Source organism: Ovis canadensis, chromosome 12, assembly GCF_042477335.2.
Source record: "Ovis canadensis isolate MfBH-ARS-UI-01 breed Bighorn chromosome 12, ARS-UI_OviCan_v2, whole genome shotgun sequence".
In the NCBI taxonomy this organism is placed as follows: domain Eukaryota; kingdom Metazoa; phylum Chordata; class Mammalia; order Artiodactyla; family Bovidae; genus Ovis; species Ovis canadensis.
Window position 1 is genome coordinate 62,093,074 of NC_091256.1, and position 16,736 is coordinate 62,109,809.

Below are 16,736 nucleotides of genomic sequence, written 5' to 3' on the forward strand. Positions count from 1 at the left end.
CTCATGCACACCATTCCTGTGAGCATCTCCATCTCCTCATGGGTGCTGGAGTCTCACCCTGACCTACGCAGGCCCCACCTGGGACCCAGGACCTGCCAAGTGTCTGCTGAACACAGCAGCCTTGCACTCAGACCCCACTGCTGCTCCCAGGGAGGGTCGTCCATGTGGAGTGCAGGGCTGGCCCCGTCCGGACTCTGCTCTCTCCAGAGAGACCAGCCACTGTCCTTGCTTCTTGCTCTGGGGGGCAGCCAGGTCCCACCAGGCCCGGCAGAAGGCTGCCAGAGAGGACACGTGGACCCAGCACTTGCTCCTGTGCACATGCTGCTATTGCAACTAAAACTTCCAACCACCCACGGACTCTCAGCTTTTTCAAATACAGAAACCTAGGTTGAGACCAAAATCTGCAGCCGACCAGGTGTGTGCCCATCTAGGGCCATACAAGGGCATGTGCACACACACTCACACGGACCTGCAGACACACACAGACACAGATGCACACAGCAGTCACCAGTGTGCCTGTGCTCAGGACACTGTGCTCTTCCCAGGGCTCCCCATCAAGAACCTTGGGATAAACAGGAATTTAATTTCGTTCTCTCTTTGCTCTTCCTGTTAAGCAGCTCACTGCCTATATCACAGAACCCCAGACAAAAGAGGGAGGGAATGGCCCCCACGGCATTTGCCCTTGGGGTTCTGAGAGCATCTCTGTTAGCACAGAGAAGGGGCCCTGCCACCTTGCAGACGAAGTTGGAGTGGCAGGAAATCAGGACAGGACAGAAGAGGAGCAGGGAGGGACCCCAGCCCACCCTGCAGCACATCCCTCCCCAGCACCCTTGCTCCCTAGCCCACCTGTAATGGAGCAGCCTCCTGGCTGCGCCACCTCAAGGGGGGCCTCCACCAAGTGACCTGGGAACCAACCCTAAACCTCATTAAATAACCCCTAGGCACCACCCCCCCGCCCCGCCACCCCTGCTCTGGCCGGGGTGGCCGGAGCAGGCTAATCCAGAGCTGGCCCCTAAGCAGATCAGTTTCAGCACCAAAGCCTCCAGGGCTGGGCTCTAGAGCTGCTGGGAGACCCTGATGCAAGCTCTCTCCCCACCCCCAACCCCTCTCCCTGGAGAAGAGAAGGCCCCCCCAACCCCCCGGCCATGCAAACAAGAGGGCAGGTGGGTGGGAGTAAGTACTTTATGGGATTAATTGGCAGCAGTTCTCATCCTCTCTATCATCCTCATCAATGCGGGGGGTGGGGGTGGAAGAAAGAAGTGCTGTCCTCAGCATCAGGGAGGGGTAGGGGTGCCTGGTGCCAGGACTGCTGCTGCCAGAGTTCTCCCTTGAGAAAACCTCCTTTTGGCGTCCCCAGGACTCCTGCAGGAGGTGGACCAGCCACCAGAGACTTAAGGTGGGATCAGGCCCGTTCATTTGTTTCCCGTGAATCCTCAGCTGAGTGCTTACGCAGGGACTGGGGCTCAGTGCTCACCACCACTGTGGCCAATAACTCTTTCAGCTGGTCACTCAGACACTCAGGTGGTGCTGCGGCTCCACGGAGGTGATGCTACAGCTCCACGGAGGTGATGCCTTGTGGGAATCAAGACACAGCCCACACATCAAACCTCCAATTCCTGCCTTGCGGGCTCGCCCCATGAGCTCCAAGACAGCATGGCCTGGCCCCAGAAAACCTGTGTGGACACTCGGTTGTTCACTGAACAAACTATGCCGGGTTTTATGTAAAGAACCATGAAGAGGGCTTCCCTGGTGGCTCAGTGGTAGAGAGGTTTGATCCTTGGTCTGGAAAGATCCCATGTGCAACATGTGCCGTAACTACTAAGCCTGTGCTCTGGAGCCCAGGAACTACAACTGCTGAGCCCACATGCAGTGACTACTGAAGCCTGCACACCCTAGAGCCCACGCTCTGTCGCAGGAGAAGCCACTGCATTGAGAAGCCCGAGTGCTACAACTAAAGAGTAGCCTGGATAACCAAGACCCAGAAGAGCCAGAAAGAGAGAAATATAATTGTTTTTTTAAAAATGTGTGAACCATCAGACTCTTTCTCCCCATGAGGAGCCCCTCCAGTGCCTGGTATACTGTCCAGTCCTTGTCCAGCTCCTGGCCAGCTCAGGGGCCTCAGGAAGACAGGGCCCACATCTCCTGCCTGCTGCCCTGGATGCGCAGGGCTTAAGGGGGAGCTCCAACCAGGCAAGTGGTTATGGCAGACTCAGGCAGACAGAGGGATGGGGGTGAATGCATAGATGAGTGGAACGGAGGGACAGACAGACAGATGAAGACTGATGGATGAAGTCAGATGACTAGACAGATGGAGATGGACACACAAGGACAGGCACTACTGGATGGACAGAAAGGATGGAAACATCAAACAGATGGACAGAGCCTGAAGGACAGACAGCAGACTCGAGACAGAAAGACACATGGACGGGGCCAAAAGGAGCCAGGAAGAGACAAAGGCAGAGCTGAGATGGGGGTTTGTGAAGCAGCTGTGCTGTGGGCTTGCTCAGCCCTCCCTGGCCAGGCGCCGGGGTGCCACAGCAGGGCGAGGTGGAGGGCAGATGGGCTGTAAGTCCTATTGGCTAACCCCCTCAATCTCCCCTCTGGTAAAATCCAGACAATCATCGCAGCTGTTTTGAGGGTCCACCACACACTGGGACCTGGCCTCTTACTGTATCTGGACACCCGGGCCCTCTCCCACATCCCACGGCCAGCTGGGGTGAGCAGGAGGTTGCAGGCAGGGAAAGAGCAGCCTGGGATTCCCCTACAGGCCTTACTGACAAATTTCTCATGTAGCTTCCCAAGTAAAGGCTCATAAAATGTCATCAACGTTCATGACGGTTCATAAAAATGATCAGTTGAGCAGGTAACTTCAAAATGAGGTGGAAATAAGTTTAAAGATGTTTTCATTGTAATTTGGCTCCAGGACCTAGACATTCTCAGAAGTATAAATAATAACACATCTGGCACAGAGCCAGGCTGTGAGAGGGGCCTGAAGGCACTGGATGCCCACTGCCTGCATAGCTGGGCCTGTCCTGTGCCTTCCCTGGAAGCCCTGGGCTAAGACTTGATCCCACTGACCAGATACCACAGCCTGGGCTCCATTCTGCCCTTCTGAGATGGGGGACTTAGGTCTCCCCAACACCCCCAACCTCCACATCAAGTCTCCCCATTTTTATCTCCTTACTATGGCTTGAATTTACAGCCCCTCCACGGACTGGAGCAAACCCCCAACCTGCTGGATGGGGCCTATAGCAGGACCTTGTCAAAGCATACACCAACCACTTCTCTGCTCAAGAGCTTTCAGTAGCTCCCCATTGCCTAAAGGAAAATGCCCATCAGGCCCAGTATTTAAGGCCCTTTAGCACCCAGTTAAGGCAGGCCTGCCAGCTTCCCCTCCTCCCTTCCCACATCCCTTTCCCTCATTCCTCCGTGTCTCTGTAGACACCCCATTTCCCTAGTGAGTGCCTATGTTTCCTTCAAGATCCCACTCACACATCACCATTCTCACATTCTGTTAGGTCTCTGGGAGAGTGGGAGGGGGCAGGCATGGCCTTATCTTTGGGCAGATGGGCTCAAATGTGAGAGGCGGAGCACACTCTGGCTTCAGGGCTGGGCCCAGGACCCATATCTGCGCTGCTGTCACAACTTAGGCACAAGTAAACAGTAGACCACGGACCAAGGGGAGGAGGAGGGGAGGGAGGCTGGAGGGATTTAGAGTCCAAACCAGAGGACGTGGAGCGACAAGGCTCTGTGCTGCCCATGCACAACATGTAAGGGAAGCCCGGCCCAGGCCCGGCCCTACCTGCAGGACGTCTCTCGGAAGGAGATGTTCACGTCCCAGTGGGTGTGGACTCTGCAAGGAGAGAAGCAGATGGTCAGTGTGGCCTCCAGGACTCAGCTCGTGGACAGCAGAGCATGTATGTGGCATGCCCTGTGTCTGCCCTGGAGTGCCAGCCTCAAGGGAACTGGGCTGGCTCAGAACCGCCTCTAGCATCATCTGGTACCAGCTCAACACTTTGGCAGCTGCAGCCAGGACAGACCCACGGGGCAGGTGCCTGCTCCAGGGCTCACCAGACAAGGAATTGGGACGGACAGAACTGAGGTCCCACGTCTCTGCCTCTTGTGGTGGTGGAGCCAGCAGAGGCCCCACTTGTGCTAGGGGTGGGGGCTGTGACTTCCTCTGCATGTGCCATTTGTGTGACTGAACCCAAATTCCTAGTTGCTAGAGCTGCTCCGGGGGTGCTGGGAACCAGGTCAAGGAATGAATCCCATGGCCACCACCACTGGCTCCGGTGGTGGCCTCTGGGTCCCAGCTAATGCCAAGCCGCCTCCTGAAAGTGACAGTCACACAGCAGAGGTAGGAGGGGTCAAGCAAGCAAACAGCTCTGTGCTGTGCCCACCCTCTCACCCACAGCAGTGTCCCTGAGAAGACCCCTGGGCTGAGGGAGGGTGGTGGCAGGCCCACGTGGTGCTTTCCCTCAGCACAGGTGGGAGTGGGCACTGGGAGTGGGGCTCTCTGGTGTCCAAGAGGGTTAGGGTAGGAGAAATTAGAATATGTTAAAAAAGACTGAGCAGGAAAAAGGCCTGGAAATTCTGGGGATACATATGACATGCTGGACAGACGACAATGGATGGACAGATGGGTGGATGGATGGAAAAAGAGGTGAGTGGGCAGAGGGGAAGGCTTCCGCCAGGGGAGAGGGGAGAAAGAAGGAGGTCAGGAACGGTGGCCCCAAGCCTGGGGGAGAAAGTAAGGAGCCAAGGGAGTGGCCACTCCAAAGAGAGGGAGTGTGAGTGTCAGGGGTGCTCCCATGAGGATCCACGCAGCTCCCTCCTCCCTGCCTGGCTGTGGTGCCATGAGACTTTCCTCCAAGAGCCTTTCTCCTTCCTCAACCCAGCGGCTCTGGCCCTCCTTGGCCCTTCCCCACACAGGCCACATGGGCCCTCCCTGGCCTGCTCTGGCCATGACTATTGGTGGTGCCTGCTCCTCAATGATGCCACTGAGTCCTGGCCTGGCACTCGGCCCCTAGGTGGGGGCAAGGCAGGTTCACAGTGGTCCTGAGGTATGTCCCTGGGAGTCCAGGCTTTGTTTCACCTGTGGCAGCTATCAGCATCCGCGGAGAGGACAGAAGCTAAGCTGGGGCCCTGTCCTCAGGGCAAAGACTCTCCACCTCTAGGTCTGACTGGCCTTCCACTGCCTGAAGTCCCCACCCCCGCCAGAGCCCGCGTGCCCTCCCCTCCTGGTCCCTTTAGCACCTTCTCTTCATGATATGGACATGCGGCTCGTCCTCCTGCTTCAAGCCCAGCCGCTGCCCACAGGCCGGACCACTCCCGTCGCTGTCGCCATCACTGGCTGAGAAGCTGGGGGTCAGCTCCTTCTTCAGGATCCGGGCAGGGGGCAGGGCAACTGTCCTCTTGTCTGCCAGCCGCCCCCGGTTCTGGACAGGGAGAGAGGAGAGGAAGGTTAGGCCAAACCGTGTTGCTCAGCCTCCTGGGCGCCCCCACCTACAGCAGAGGGGCCTCCAACCCTCCAGGACGCTCACAACTGGCCAGAGGCCAAGACAAGAGCTGGGAGGCAAGGCTTCCTTCACAAACCCATCCAGAGACTGCCTTCCACTCCACCCTGGGGGAGCTCAGGAGTAAGGGTATGGGCACTGCCCTGTCCAGATTCCACACTTGGCACAGCCCCTCCACAGGTGCTCGGCCTATATGTAGACGCCTGCTGGGACCAATCTGGCATTCCCAGCCCCTAAGGGCTGCGAGCACCTGCAGGACGCTGTGTGTCCTGACCCCGTGCAGTTACCTCTGCATATATGCCTGCCTGGCAATCCCACTCAGACTCTTACCCATGCCAAGCCCGCTTTCAATGCTTAGTGTCAAATGAAGCCCAGCTCAGGGGTGTCTGAAGCTTGGAGTCTGAGGCTGATCCCTTGTAAATTGCAGACCTTTGGCTCACAGGTCATCTGGCAGCCAAGGCCCTTTGTCCTATGTGCCCTGGGGGGACTGATCCCTTTGGTCAGGAACTACGAGATTCAGAGTTTTTCTAAGAGGTGTACCTTTCCCCTGCCCTGCACCGGCAGTGTGAGAGCAGAGAGCAGAGCCTCCACAGAAGGGCCCAGAGCCTGCACACATACTGGCAGCTCTTGCCCAGGGCCCTGCATAGCATGGCAGCCACTGGTGTCTGCAGGTCCCGCCACCCCAGGGAAGAAGAGCTCCCATTTTCTAGTGGGCTGGAGGCTTTTTCTTATTTAATAACTACTGGTTCAGGATGGTGGCAGGAACCTTGGAATTACCAAATTCTCTTTCATCTTTTCAGTGACTGAGGCCTTCTAGGACTCCTCCCTCCTGTTGCCAGGACAATTTTGTCCCCATCATACGAAGGAGCTTGGGGAGGAAGGTATCCAGGGGGCTTTCACCCCTCCGCACAGAGCGTCCCCCTGGATCTGAAGGGCAGCTGTGTGTGGCCGCCACAGCCCTATCCTCCAGAGGAGAGGTTCTCTTCAGATCCAGACCAGCCTCACCTCCAGACACATGGCCTACCCTAGTCCCAGATTTGGGCAGTGCCCCTGACATCAGTCGGGGAGCCATAGTCTGCCACACCTGCCCTCACAAATCCACCCAGGAGGTGTCCCATGGTCCTCTCTTCAACACACCCAGTGAGAGAGTGGGCAGCACTGGGGAAGGTGGGGTGGAGGGAGTAGTGAAGTTGAGGGTAGGCCTGCGAGATGAAACGAGGGGCGCCCCATGCTTCTAAGACCCTGGCCTTGGCTCCAAGGTATACCAGTGATAGCGGAGCTTCAGTGAGGCAGGGAGGCAGAGGGGGTGACCGACTGGGCCCCATGCCTCTTTGGGCCAGGCTCTGGGGGACAGGGTTTTCAGCAGCTCTGGCCTGTCTGGAATGTGCTTGGCTGCAAAGCCCCTCAGCTCTGCCCTTCTCTAGCCTGCTGTAGGCCAAGCACCAAGACCTCCTCTCCTGCCTTTCCACTTTAACTAAACTATGCTCCACTTCCCTTTCATCTGTGGGACAAGGATGAGGAGAGGGAAATGGAGCAGTGAGGCTGCCACCTGGGTAAGGCCATACCAGGTACAGTGGCCTGGAATCGGTCTGGTAGTGGAGAGTTAAGGAAGAGGGACCAGGATGAGCAGTCCTGACCTGAACCAAGCACCCGGGATCTCAGCTGCTGACCTCTGCTCAGCACACAGATTTAAGAATTGGGTGCTAAGCCCCTGTCCCAGCCAAGCACTGGCTCCTCAGGCCTTCCCATCAAGAAATGTCTTAGAGGGAACTGATGCTGGGCTCGGGCCACCTGCCCACCCCCTCCTGTGGGAGACCTTCAGAAGGGGATGGTGGGAGAGGCAGGGTTCCTCCCGCCTGAGCAGAGGCCCCAGACCAGCCTGGAGGGTGTCCTCTCTGGCACCAACTGCTTGGGAAGTGAAAGAGAGTTCAGCTTCCTGCCCCAGGCAGGTGTGGTGGCTTTGGGCAAAGGTAGGCTGCCTGAGCACATGCTCTGTCTGGGGGCCTCTGCATGCAGGCTTGCCTGTGAGTACTATGAGCTCGAGCCAGACAGTGTGTGGGGTGGGCAAGTGGGGAGGCTCAGCTGTGTCCCCTTCCCCTGCCCAACCTGTGTGTCTTTACAGGTTTGTCTGTGGCTTCCTGGCTTGCCCACCCCCAAGGCCCACCAGGAATCCAAGACTTCCCCGCCCCCGCCCTACCACCAGTCCAAAGTAAACAAGCTGAAGGACGCCTGCAGGGTCCTTTCAGGCCTTCCTGGCAGAGGGGGCTGCTGAGTGGTGCCACGAGCCGTGGTCCTCATGGGCTCTCCCACCGGAGCTCAGACTGTCCCTCTCAAGACAAGATTTTCAGATGGCACCTCCAGCCACTACTGCCTGGAGGGCATGCAAGGGGGAAGGCAGTGCTTCAGGGCAGGCCCTGGCCCCAATTTTCCTGCGCACCCCAACCCCCAGGCTAATGAGGGCTCAACAGACTTCTACGCTGGGTTGGAGGCCCCACACCAGCTTCTAGCTGTAGTTCTCTTGACACCAAGGCCCACACTGCACCTTCTGTGCCTCAGACCAGGCTGTATCCTCAGACACTCCTGGACATCCCTGGCCTTGTCCCACAGGGCTCCAGCCCTAGACATGCAGGTTACTCACAAAGTCCATCCAGGCTGGCCGACACTGTCACGTCCTATAACAAGTATCCCCTTAGGACCAGCTCTTCTCCCAGGCTGGGCCAACTGACATGGTGAAACTGCACTCCCCCCACATCCCACACACACACCTGTTTACAAGGCAAAGTCCCCAGGCCCCGATCAGATGACACTGTCCAGGGAGGTGTCTTTCACACCACAGGCTGTCCCCAGGACCTCAGGAGAAGCAGCTCCCGGGCTCCCAAAGAGACGCTTCAGGATAGGCAGGACCCTGCCCTGAATCAAGGGGGACGCGGTCTGTCGCCCCAGCATACCCACCAAAGCCTTCTCTATTTATTTGCCCCTGGGGGCTCCCTCCTGCCCCCTGGCAGAGTTGAGGTTAGGACTGATTCTAGAAAACATAGGCCAAGCTCGGCAGAGGAGAAACAAGACCCTGAAGCCCCAGGTTTTCTCCCACATCTCACCACTGGGGAGGATATTCGACAGCCGGGACAGTCGCAGATCGGAGGATGCACCTGCAGGATCCCTTTGGACATAAGCGTCTTCAGACTTTTCCCTGCAAGGAGAGCCGAGGCAGGACCGGTAAGGGAGCGGGGCCGGGCACAGGCAGGGCCGGGCACGCGGGCATGCTTCCGGGGCGCTGCCAGAGGCAAGGCCGGGTTCCCTCCCGCCACGAGTATGAACAACCGCCTCTGTCCAACTTCCGAACCCACACCCGGCCTCGCCGCCCACCCCACCCTCGCAGACGTCGCGGGGATCTGCAGAGCTCGGAATTCAAGATCCAGCGAGCGCCCTCCCCTGACGCAGGGCGGTCTCTCCCCGCTCCTCCCCCGCCTCCGCGCGCCCCTCCTCCCGCGCTCCACCCTCTCCAAGCAGGTCCCCGGGAATCCGGAGCTGGACCGTGGAGGTCGGGCCCGGCGCAGGTGAGCGGCGCTGTCAGGACCCCGGACTGCGCTTGACCCCGCGGAGCCACGAGCCCCTGAGTCGACGAGCGTGATTGGGTCCCTAACTTTCTAACTATCCCCTACCCCCCGCCTGGCGCTCACCCCCCCTCTCCCTCCGCATGCCCGCTCTGGCGCCCACACGTCGCGGCCTTGGAGCCAGACTCCTGCGGGAGCCCTAGAGACTGCTCCCAGCCCTGCCGCCACTCTGCTCCGCGCGCGCTCCCGCCCCGACGCGCGCCCCCGCAGCCCCCACCTGCCTGCGCCACCCATGCACCTTGCCGTTCTCTCTACCAGCGTGCGTCCACACCCGGCCTCACTTGTGCCCCTCCACTCCCTCCAGAACCCGTGGCTCCTCAACCCCGGAGGAGAGTATCCTGCCGAGTCGGCCTCCCGCCCGCTCTCCCGAGTTCCCGTAAACTTCCCCGGAGCCTGAAGGCCCAGGAACCCCGCAAAGACCTTCCAGGCAGAAAGAGCCGCCGGCTCGTGCGGCCAGCTCTGGGGGGGACCACGGAGGCCGAGGGCGCTCAGCCCGGGTCCAACAAGGCCGACCGTGCTTGGGGGAAGGGGGTGTCCCTGCGGCCGCCCCAGAGTCGCAGCGCCCTCTCTAGGCAGAACTGGAGTCTCCCAGGTGGCAGACGAGGGGGATCCGGACCCACGGGTCCTCAGGGAGCGGAGGCGAGGGACCGGAGCGGTCCGCGCCCCCACGGCGGCCGCACCTTTGTGGCGGATGCTGCGTTTCCAGTCCTTGGCCGTCTCGCGGCCGCTGACGAACTGGAACTCGTTGGGTGTGAGCCACTCGCCGCGGTGGCGGATGGACGGACCCTTGCTGCCTTGGCAGAGTTTGCGCACGTAGAGCAGCGCGCGGTTGGCGCCGCACTCCACCTCGATGCAGGGCTCGCCGTTGTCCAGCAGCGGCTGGAAATCCGGTGCCGCGGCCGCAGTGGCCGAAAAGCGCTCGAGGGCCAGAGGGTCTCTGGGCAGGTGGAGGTGCGGGGCGGCCTCATGCAGGCTCAGGTAGGCGCGAGGGGCACGGAGCGGCGGGGCCAACAGCGCCTCGTAGCCCGCTGTCGCGGCTGGTAGCGAGGCGGCCGGGGGCAGGGCGGCCGCGGCGGGCAGTGGCGCCAAGTAGCCAGGCAGCGGCGGCAGTGGCAACGCTGCCAGGGTCGGGTGGAAGGTGGCCAGAGCCAGAGCGAGGTCTTCGCGGCCGGGTAGCTCCTTCTTGACCGCCGGCATGGTGGGCCTGTGTTCCTGCAGCCTGGCCCTCCGCCGCCGGCGCAACTTGTTCCAGCCGGGCTGGAGTTGGGTCTCGAGGGCCGGGGCTCTGGAGCCTCCTGGCTGCACACCCACCCTCCCCGCTACTGCGCCCCAGCCGGGCCACCTCGGACCGCTGCCCGTCCGGCTGGCAGGGCCTCTGCCGCCCGAGACATGGTGCTGCCGGAGCTCTATCGATCCCCGATCGACCTGCCCAGCGCCGCAGCTCCAGGGCCTTGGGGCTCCACTGGGCGCTGGGCCACCTGCGCCCGCGCCCCCTGGGGCGGCCCGGCGCCCGGCTCGCTGCTGCGCCCGCGGGGCCGAGCCGGGCAGTGAGGAGTTGTGCAGCCTCCGGCCGCGTGCCCCGCCCCGCCCGAGGGTCCCAGGCCCCCGCCCCGCCCCACCGTCCCAGCCGCGCACCCGCGTACTCCAGCGCGCGCCCGCCCGGCGGGGACTTGGGAGACTCGCGCCGCCGCCGCCGCCACAACTTGGCCCATTTAAACGGCCCTGGCGCGGCGGGCGGGCGGCACGGGCTCCCGTAGGGGGTGCGTGACGGCCGACTGGGCTCAGACGGGGGCGACGGGACCTGGCTGCACCTCCTGCCTTATTCCCGGGTGGGAGTTCTCGTTTGGGAGGAGAGGAGACCGATGTGTGGGGGGCGGGTGGGAGGTGGTGGTGCGCGGGACGGAGGCCAGAGAGTCGCGGCACGCACAGCCGGCGACACTGCTGAGGGAGTCACTGTTTGGGCACCCCAGTCAGAGTCCCGGAGTCCACGTGGGACCGAGGGCTGGCTCCTTGCGAAAGAGCGTATCCGGGATCGGAATTGCCGCTTTCCTGGCGGTGCTCGTGAGCCAGCAGCTCTGGGTAGGTGGTAGGAATCAGTGCAGAGGGCATGAGTGGTCTCCTCAGCGTCTACAGGGTGTGCGCTGTGGGTTTGTGGTGTGTGGTGGCGGAAAATGTGTTGGGGAAGGTTTGTGGTCTGTGAATAACAACGATAATTCTATCAATAACTGCCCCCCTTACCATGCACTTCACAAGCCTTAGTTCACCTGATCATCTGAGGGTTTTGTTTTTTTTTTTTTTTTGACACCCAAAGAGTTTTTATTTTACAGATGAGGAAGGGCGAGATACAAAAGGGCCAAGTATCTGTCCTGGTGTCACACAGTTGTTTCAAATCCGGGCTGTCTGCCTCCACAACAAACAGTATGGGGTGGGGCAAGGAAGTGGGGCTAGAGGCAATGTGGGTGGAGGGTGGGGTGTGTGGGGAGGAGAGGCAGCTGAATGTGGGACTGTGCACTTGAGCATATTTGTTACCTGCCACGTGCAAGTTTGAGGAAGATGGACCTCTGCATCCATGTTCACCTCCTCCTCCAGCCTTGCTCTAGCCCTGGAATGAGGGGGGGTTGTCCCCTGGGATCAACCCATACCTCCCTACAGTTTGGCATGGTGGCCCCGCGGTGGGATAATTAGGAAGAGAAACTGAGAAACCCAGTGGCTCTGACAGTACTTGGTGAGACTTTATAATTTCTCAGGTGTGCCATTTTGGACAAGCTAGAAAGTAGCCTCAGACCCCTGCCCCTCTGAGATGTACCTACTGGGGCACCCATATGAGCATCTTCCTGACCAGGCTCTGGGAAAGGGGCGGGGGGAAGTGAGCTGGATCATAGGAGTGCTTGCACCTTCTGCAAGGGTGGGCTGGGAGTGAGGGAACACTCCACCCCTACTCCCCAAGGGCTTCCTACCAGACGTCAGCACCAGGTGGGCATGTGGCTGACTGCTGGGGACCTCCGTGCTGATGTACATTGCTCTCCTCACTCTCAGCTTAGGTATCAGCCAGCCCCAAGACCAACCTGGGGAGTGAGATGCGGGCTCAGACCAGGGATGTGTCTGGGAACTTCCACTCCTTTACTTCTTGTTTATTTGTCTGTAGGGGTTTAAGGGGTGGGTGGCAAGACAGGTGTGAATGCAAGTGACCCCTCCTTACTTCACCACCCTCAGCCCCATTGCTCTCTTTGTAACCTGGACTCCTGCACATACCTGACCCCAGGAGTGACAGCTAGGGAGCTCCTCCCACACCCAGCCTCTGTGGCCTATGTCTTGTTCTCAGGTGTGATGCTCCATGTCTAATGGATGCAGGAGGTTGTCCTCACCTGAGTGCCAAGACCCTCGGGGAGCTGTCATGTTAATCTGCGGTCATGGCTCTATATGGAGAGGCCAAGTCCAGTGAGCCTGTTTGGCTACAGCCCTGACCCAGCTGCCAAAAGACAGCCTCCACCCAGCTCTTCTAACGTTTGCCTGCACCTGTCCGCTCAGCCTCAGGCCTCTTAACCCCTGACCTTCACACTGTGGTCTGGGGAAGGGAGGCTGAAAGCTCATCTCTAGATCTGAGACAATACCAGGCAGCTGTCAGGCCTGGCCTCTCCTCTGTCCTGAGCCTGAGCAGGGGTCCTCCCAGGACCACCCTTCACTCATCCCTGGCCTCTCACAGTGGTTAGGAGTGGCACGCGGGACCCCCAACTGTGGCTCTCAAGGAGGGGCCCAGCTTTCAAGGTGTGGGGCTGACCTACCGGACCCAGCCTAATCTCCATGCCACCATCTGGCTCCAGCCTTCGTTGGAGGACCAGGACCCTCCTGAAAACACCTTGACTGGGTCCAAAATTACCTGCAGGACCCCCCTCCTCCTAGAGCTGCTCTTGACTCTAAGGAGACATCTTCCAGGGGTCCTCCAGGGTCTTGACTGATCAGGGGAGTTCACCCCCGCCCCCACATATTTCCCCCTGTTCTTGGGAAATAGAGCCTTCTGCCCACGGGGGCTCAGAGCAGCTTTCCCCTGGAGGACTAGGTATCCTCATCTTGGCTGTCATTGCCTTCCCAAAAGGATCTGCTCCCTTCCTCCCGCCTGTCCACTTGTGTCCGTCTGGCGCCTGAGCCCGCATGTTCTTCTGCACTTCTCAGACTGGAGTCAGGCCAGAGGGACAGAATTCTGGCATTGGGATCACCGCCACCTGGCCCTCAGGCTTGGCGACCCCACGGAGAGCAAAGGTGGGGTCGGCGGCTGCAGCTCCTCCTCTGCCCGAGGAGGCCCCGCCCCCGCCCGCCGGCCTCCGCGGCGCCATCGCTTCTCGAGGTTCCCCCGCGCGGGGCCCTCCGCTGCTGCTGCCGCCCGCCGCTGCCGCCGCCGCCGCCGCCGCCGCCGCCGCCGCCGCCGCCGCCAGGGAGGGAGAGGGGGTCATAAATAACCCGCGGGGCGGCGCGGCCGGCGGTGCAGACGGTGACCCGAGACGTCCCCAGAGAGCGCGGGGGCGGCCCACAGACCCCGATGCCCCCGACCCAGGCTCTGCCAGCATTGCCCGGCTGGCACTGCCCGGCCAGTCCAAAGCTGGTGCTCCCTCCCATCCTGGATTGCCCGCCTTCCTCCCCTCCAGAACACCCCCTCAAAGCCCCCTTTTCATCCATTCCTTCACCAATCAATCACTTATTGAGTACCAGATGTGGTAAAACCCCAGAAAGAGAGACCTAGAGGTGAGGCTGGAAAATACAGAAGAAAGCAGTGGGTCGCTGAGACCACAGGTGCAGGGGCACCTTCATTCAGCCTCCTGTGCTCACCCAAGTACCTTAGGGTGTAGGAGTACAGGCCCAGACCCGCCCAGACAGGAAGGCATGCCAGGACAGATCACAGGGGCCCCACAGGTGTGGGCACAGCCTCACACACATGCCCACACAAGCACCCACGGCAACCAACAGATCCATGCCTTCTCAAAGGCACACAGACAGCAGCCCACATGTGTGCTCACAGCCACACTCACTCCCAGCAGCTCCCAAAGCTGCTGCCACAGGACAGGTGCAGACACAGATGCTGACATCCTCAGCACAAATATGCACAGACGGTGTGTGTGCTAACTTATATGACAGCCAAGATGGAAGACACCACCAGGACCTATGCACGAAACATACAAAGACACACGGGCCTGCAGCATGAGTGCCAGATGGATACCGTTGTCATGTCCAAGACAGCTTGTCCAGTTAAAGGGTCTGATTTGCAGCACCATTCCATCAGGAAAGGGTAGATGGGAGGTCAGAGGTGAGTGGCACAGTGGCTCCCTCAGACACCCCTGCAGAAATGGTCAGAACCTTCAGGAAGCATCTGTTCCTGGTTCCAGGTCAGACACATGAGGGGCCACCCTGCTGGGACATGCCTCGCTGTTGGCCAGCTGTGAACTGGCTGCAGGCCATGTTCTTCCTCTTTCTCAGGAAAGTATGTGTTTCTGAGGCTGGTCTGTCCACTGACCTTTTGTTGTTGTTCAGTTGCTAAGTTGCGTCCAATTCTTTGCAACCCCATGTATTGCAGCATACCAGGCCTCCCTGTTCCTCACCATCTCCCAGAGTTTGCCCAGATTCATGTCCATTGAATCAGTGTTGCTATCCAAGCATCTCATCCTCTGCTGCCCTCTTCTTTCACCTTCAATCTTTTCCAACATCAAGGTCTTTTCCAGTGAGTCAGCTGTTTGCATCAGGTGGCCAAAGTATTGGAGCTTCAGCCTGAGCATCAATCCTTCCAATGAGTATTCAGGGTTGATTTCCCTTAGGACTGACTGGTTTGATCTTGCTGTCCAAGAGACTCTCAAGAGTCTTCTCCAGTACATTTCAAAAGCACCAGTTCTTCAGCATGCAGTCTTCTTTATAGTCCACTGACCTTAACTTAATGCCATTTAAAGAAGTAAAGAGTCAGGGCCCGGTGTCTCGACTCGGGGCACCCCCAGGGTGCACACTGTCGGTTCCATGTGCCATGATATTCACCTGCTGTTTTACACATGCTGACGTGTACATAGCTTCTCAGACAGATGAAGTGACCCCAGACACAAGGACAGTGATGCACATGTGCTTGACAAGCTACAGAATACACTGGGTGCACTGATGCCAGCACAGAGGGAACTGTTGTCTGCTCACATGGGTGGGTGTCTTAGCTGCCACTGGCTCTGCATGCCTGGTCCCTCCCCACGAGTGAAAACACTCACTCACTGGCATCACTGGGGCAGCCTGCTCAGTGCCATGGCCCTGCCTGGGCCTGAGCTGGGCTGGGGAGGCTGAAACAGGCAGTGGAGAGAGCAGACCCTGCAGTGTCCTGAGACTCGGGTCCTCCTGGCCAGCCACTGTGTGACATAGGCCCCTCTGCCCTTATTGTCACCTTGGTTTCCCCATCTGAAAATGAGAGAGGGGCTCAACATCTGTGGGGTCCCCTTTGGCTTGGAGCAGACAGGGTGATATATAGCTGCAGGGGCCCTAGTCAATACTGTGATGAGCCCTGGCGTACCCTCCATGTTTTCTCCATAAATGGTCTCAGAGTGCAGGAGCTGGAGGCTTCCCCCTGAAAGTGGGGCCAAGCGAAGGGATGGGAGTCCTCCCGGACCCTTAGAGACACCTACTGTGTATCCTCAAGGCATCAGTCAAGGACCCTGGGGGCAGTAAGAGGGGGCTTACAGAAGAGGGGACCAGGTAGGCTCTCTGCCAGGCTGCTGGGTGCAAACTGAAGCAGAGAGGGCATCCAGGCAGGACCCTGAAGACAGAGAAGCTGGAGCTGAGGCGCTGGTTCAGCGGTGGTAGCAGAAGTCACTGCCTCCAGGCCCAGCTCTGCGAGGCTCCCAGGCTGTGCAGGGAGACCAGACTGGCCCAGCAGTAACCGTTTATATGATGGACTTCCTGCGGAATGTGAGCTCCTGGCAACAGCTCCCCAGACACACTCATGTGTCAGTGTGAGGACTGTCTTTGGGGGCCGTCCCCATGTGATCCACTCCCAGCCCAGCTTGGCCTCCCGGCCTGGGACAGCTCCACCCCTGTTCACCTCTTCTCCCAGCACCTGCCCACCCTACTGTCCCAGAAGCTCCTCCTCACCAGAGCAAGAGAAAAAACTCAGGAGGCTGGGAGACCCTCCCGCAGGAGTCAGAGTGAGCACCCTTGGTTGTTGGCAGGTGTTCCACAGAGAGAGGAGGGAGGTCAGAGCCCAAGGAGAGGTGTGGTCCACTGTTCTGAGGTCCTGGCAAGGCTTGCATCCACTCCTGCATGAAGAAGCAACCATAGACCTTGGAGGAGGTCTCAGAGACAGGCTGTGACTGGCTGAGCCCTCCAGTCCCATTTCACTTTCTTTCCGCAGAGTGCCTTCTCTGTGCTACATAGAGGGGTCACCAGCATTTTGTTCTCTGGGACCTTAGAGGGCAGAACTCAAGCACAGGGAAAGCAGAGTAGAACCTCAAAGAGAAACAGCCAGAGGTACCTGGAAATGGCCTTCACACTCTCTGTCCTGGGTAATGGGCTCCTCCAACCTCATCACTCTTGGCTGCTCTCCAGGGTGCCCGCCTCATGGCCAGTAAGTGGGGTCAGGGGTACTGAGGAACCT

General features: G+C 59.5%; 1 protein-coding gene across 5 annotated transcripts in view; it reads right to left on the reverse strand.

The window, feature by feature from the left end:
* The window catches only part of SAMD11 (sterile alpha motif domain containing 11), a 19,728-nt gene extending 8,874 nt beyond the window's left edge, over window positions 1-10,854 (reverse strand). The window contains exons 1-4 of one of the 5 annotated variants that reach the window (XM_069545954.1): window positions 10,766-10,854; window positions 8,615-8,706; window positions 5,257-5,438; window positions 3,803-3,853 (exon numbers count right to left, since the gene is read on the reverse strand). In XM_069545954.1, coding sequence (XP_069402055.1) covers window positions 3,803-3,853; window positions 5,257-5,438; window positions 8,615-8,686 — 305 coding nt within the window. In that variant the 5' untranslated portion in view covers window positions 8,687-8,706; window positions 10,766-10,854. Of the gene's footprint in view, window positions 1-3,802; window positions 3,854-5,256; window positions 5,439-8,614; window positions 8,707-8,887; window positions 9,137-9,368 lie in introns of those variants that run through there. The other 4 variants (XM_069545950.1, XM_069545952.1, XM_069545953.1 and 1 more) reach the window with 4 other exon arrangements.
* Between the last annotated feature and the right edge of the window lie 5,882 nt (window positions 10,855-16,736).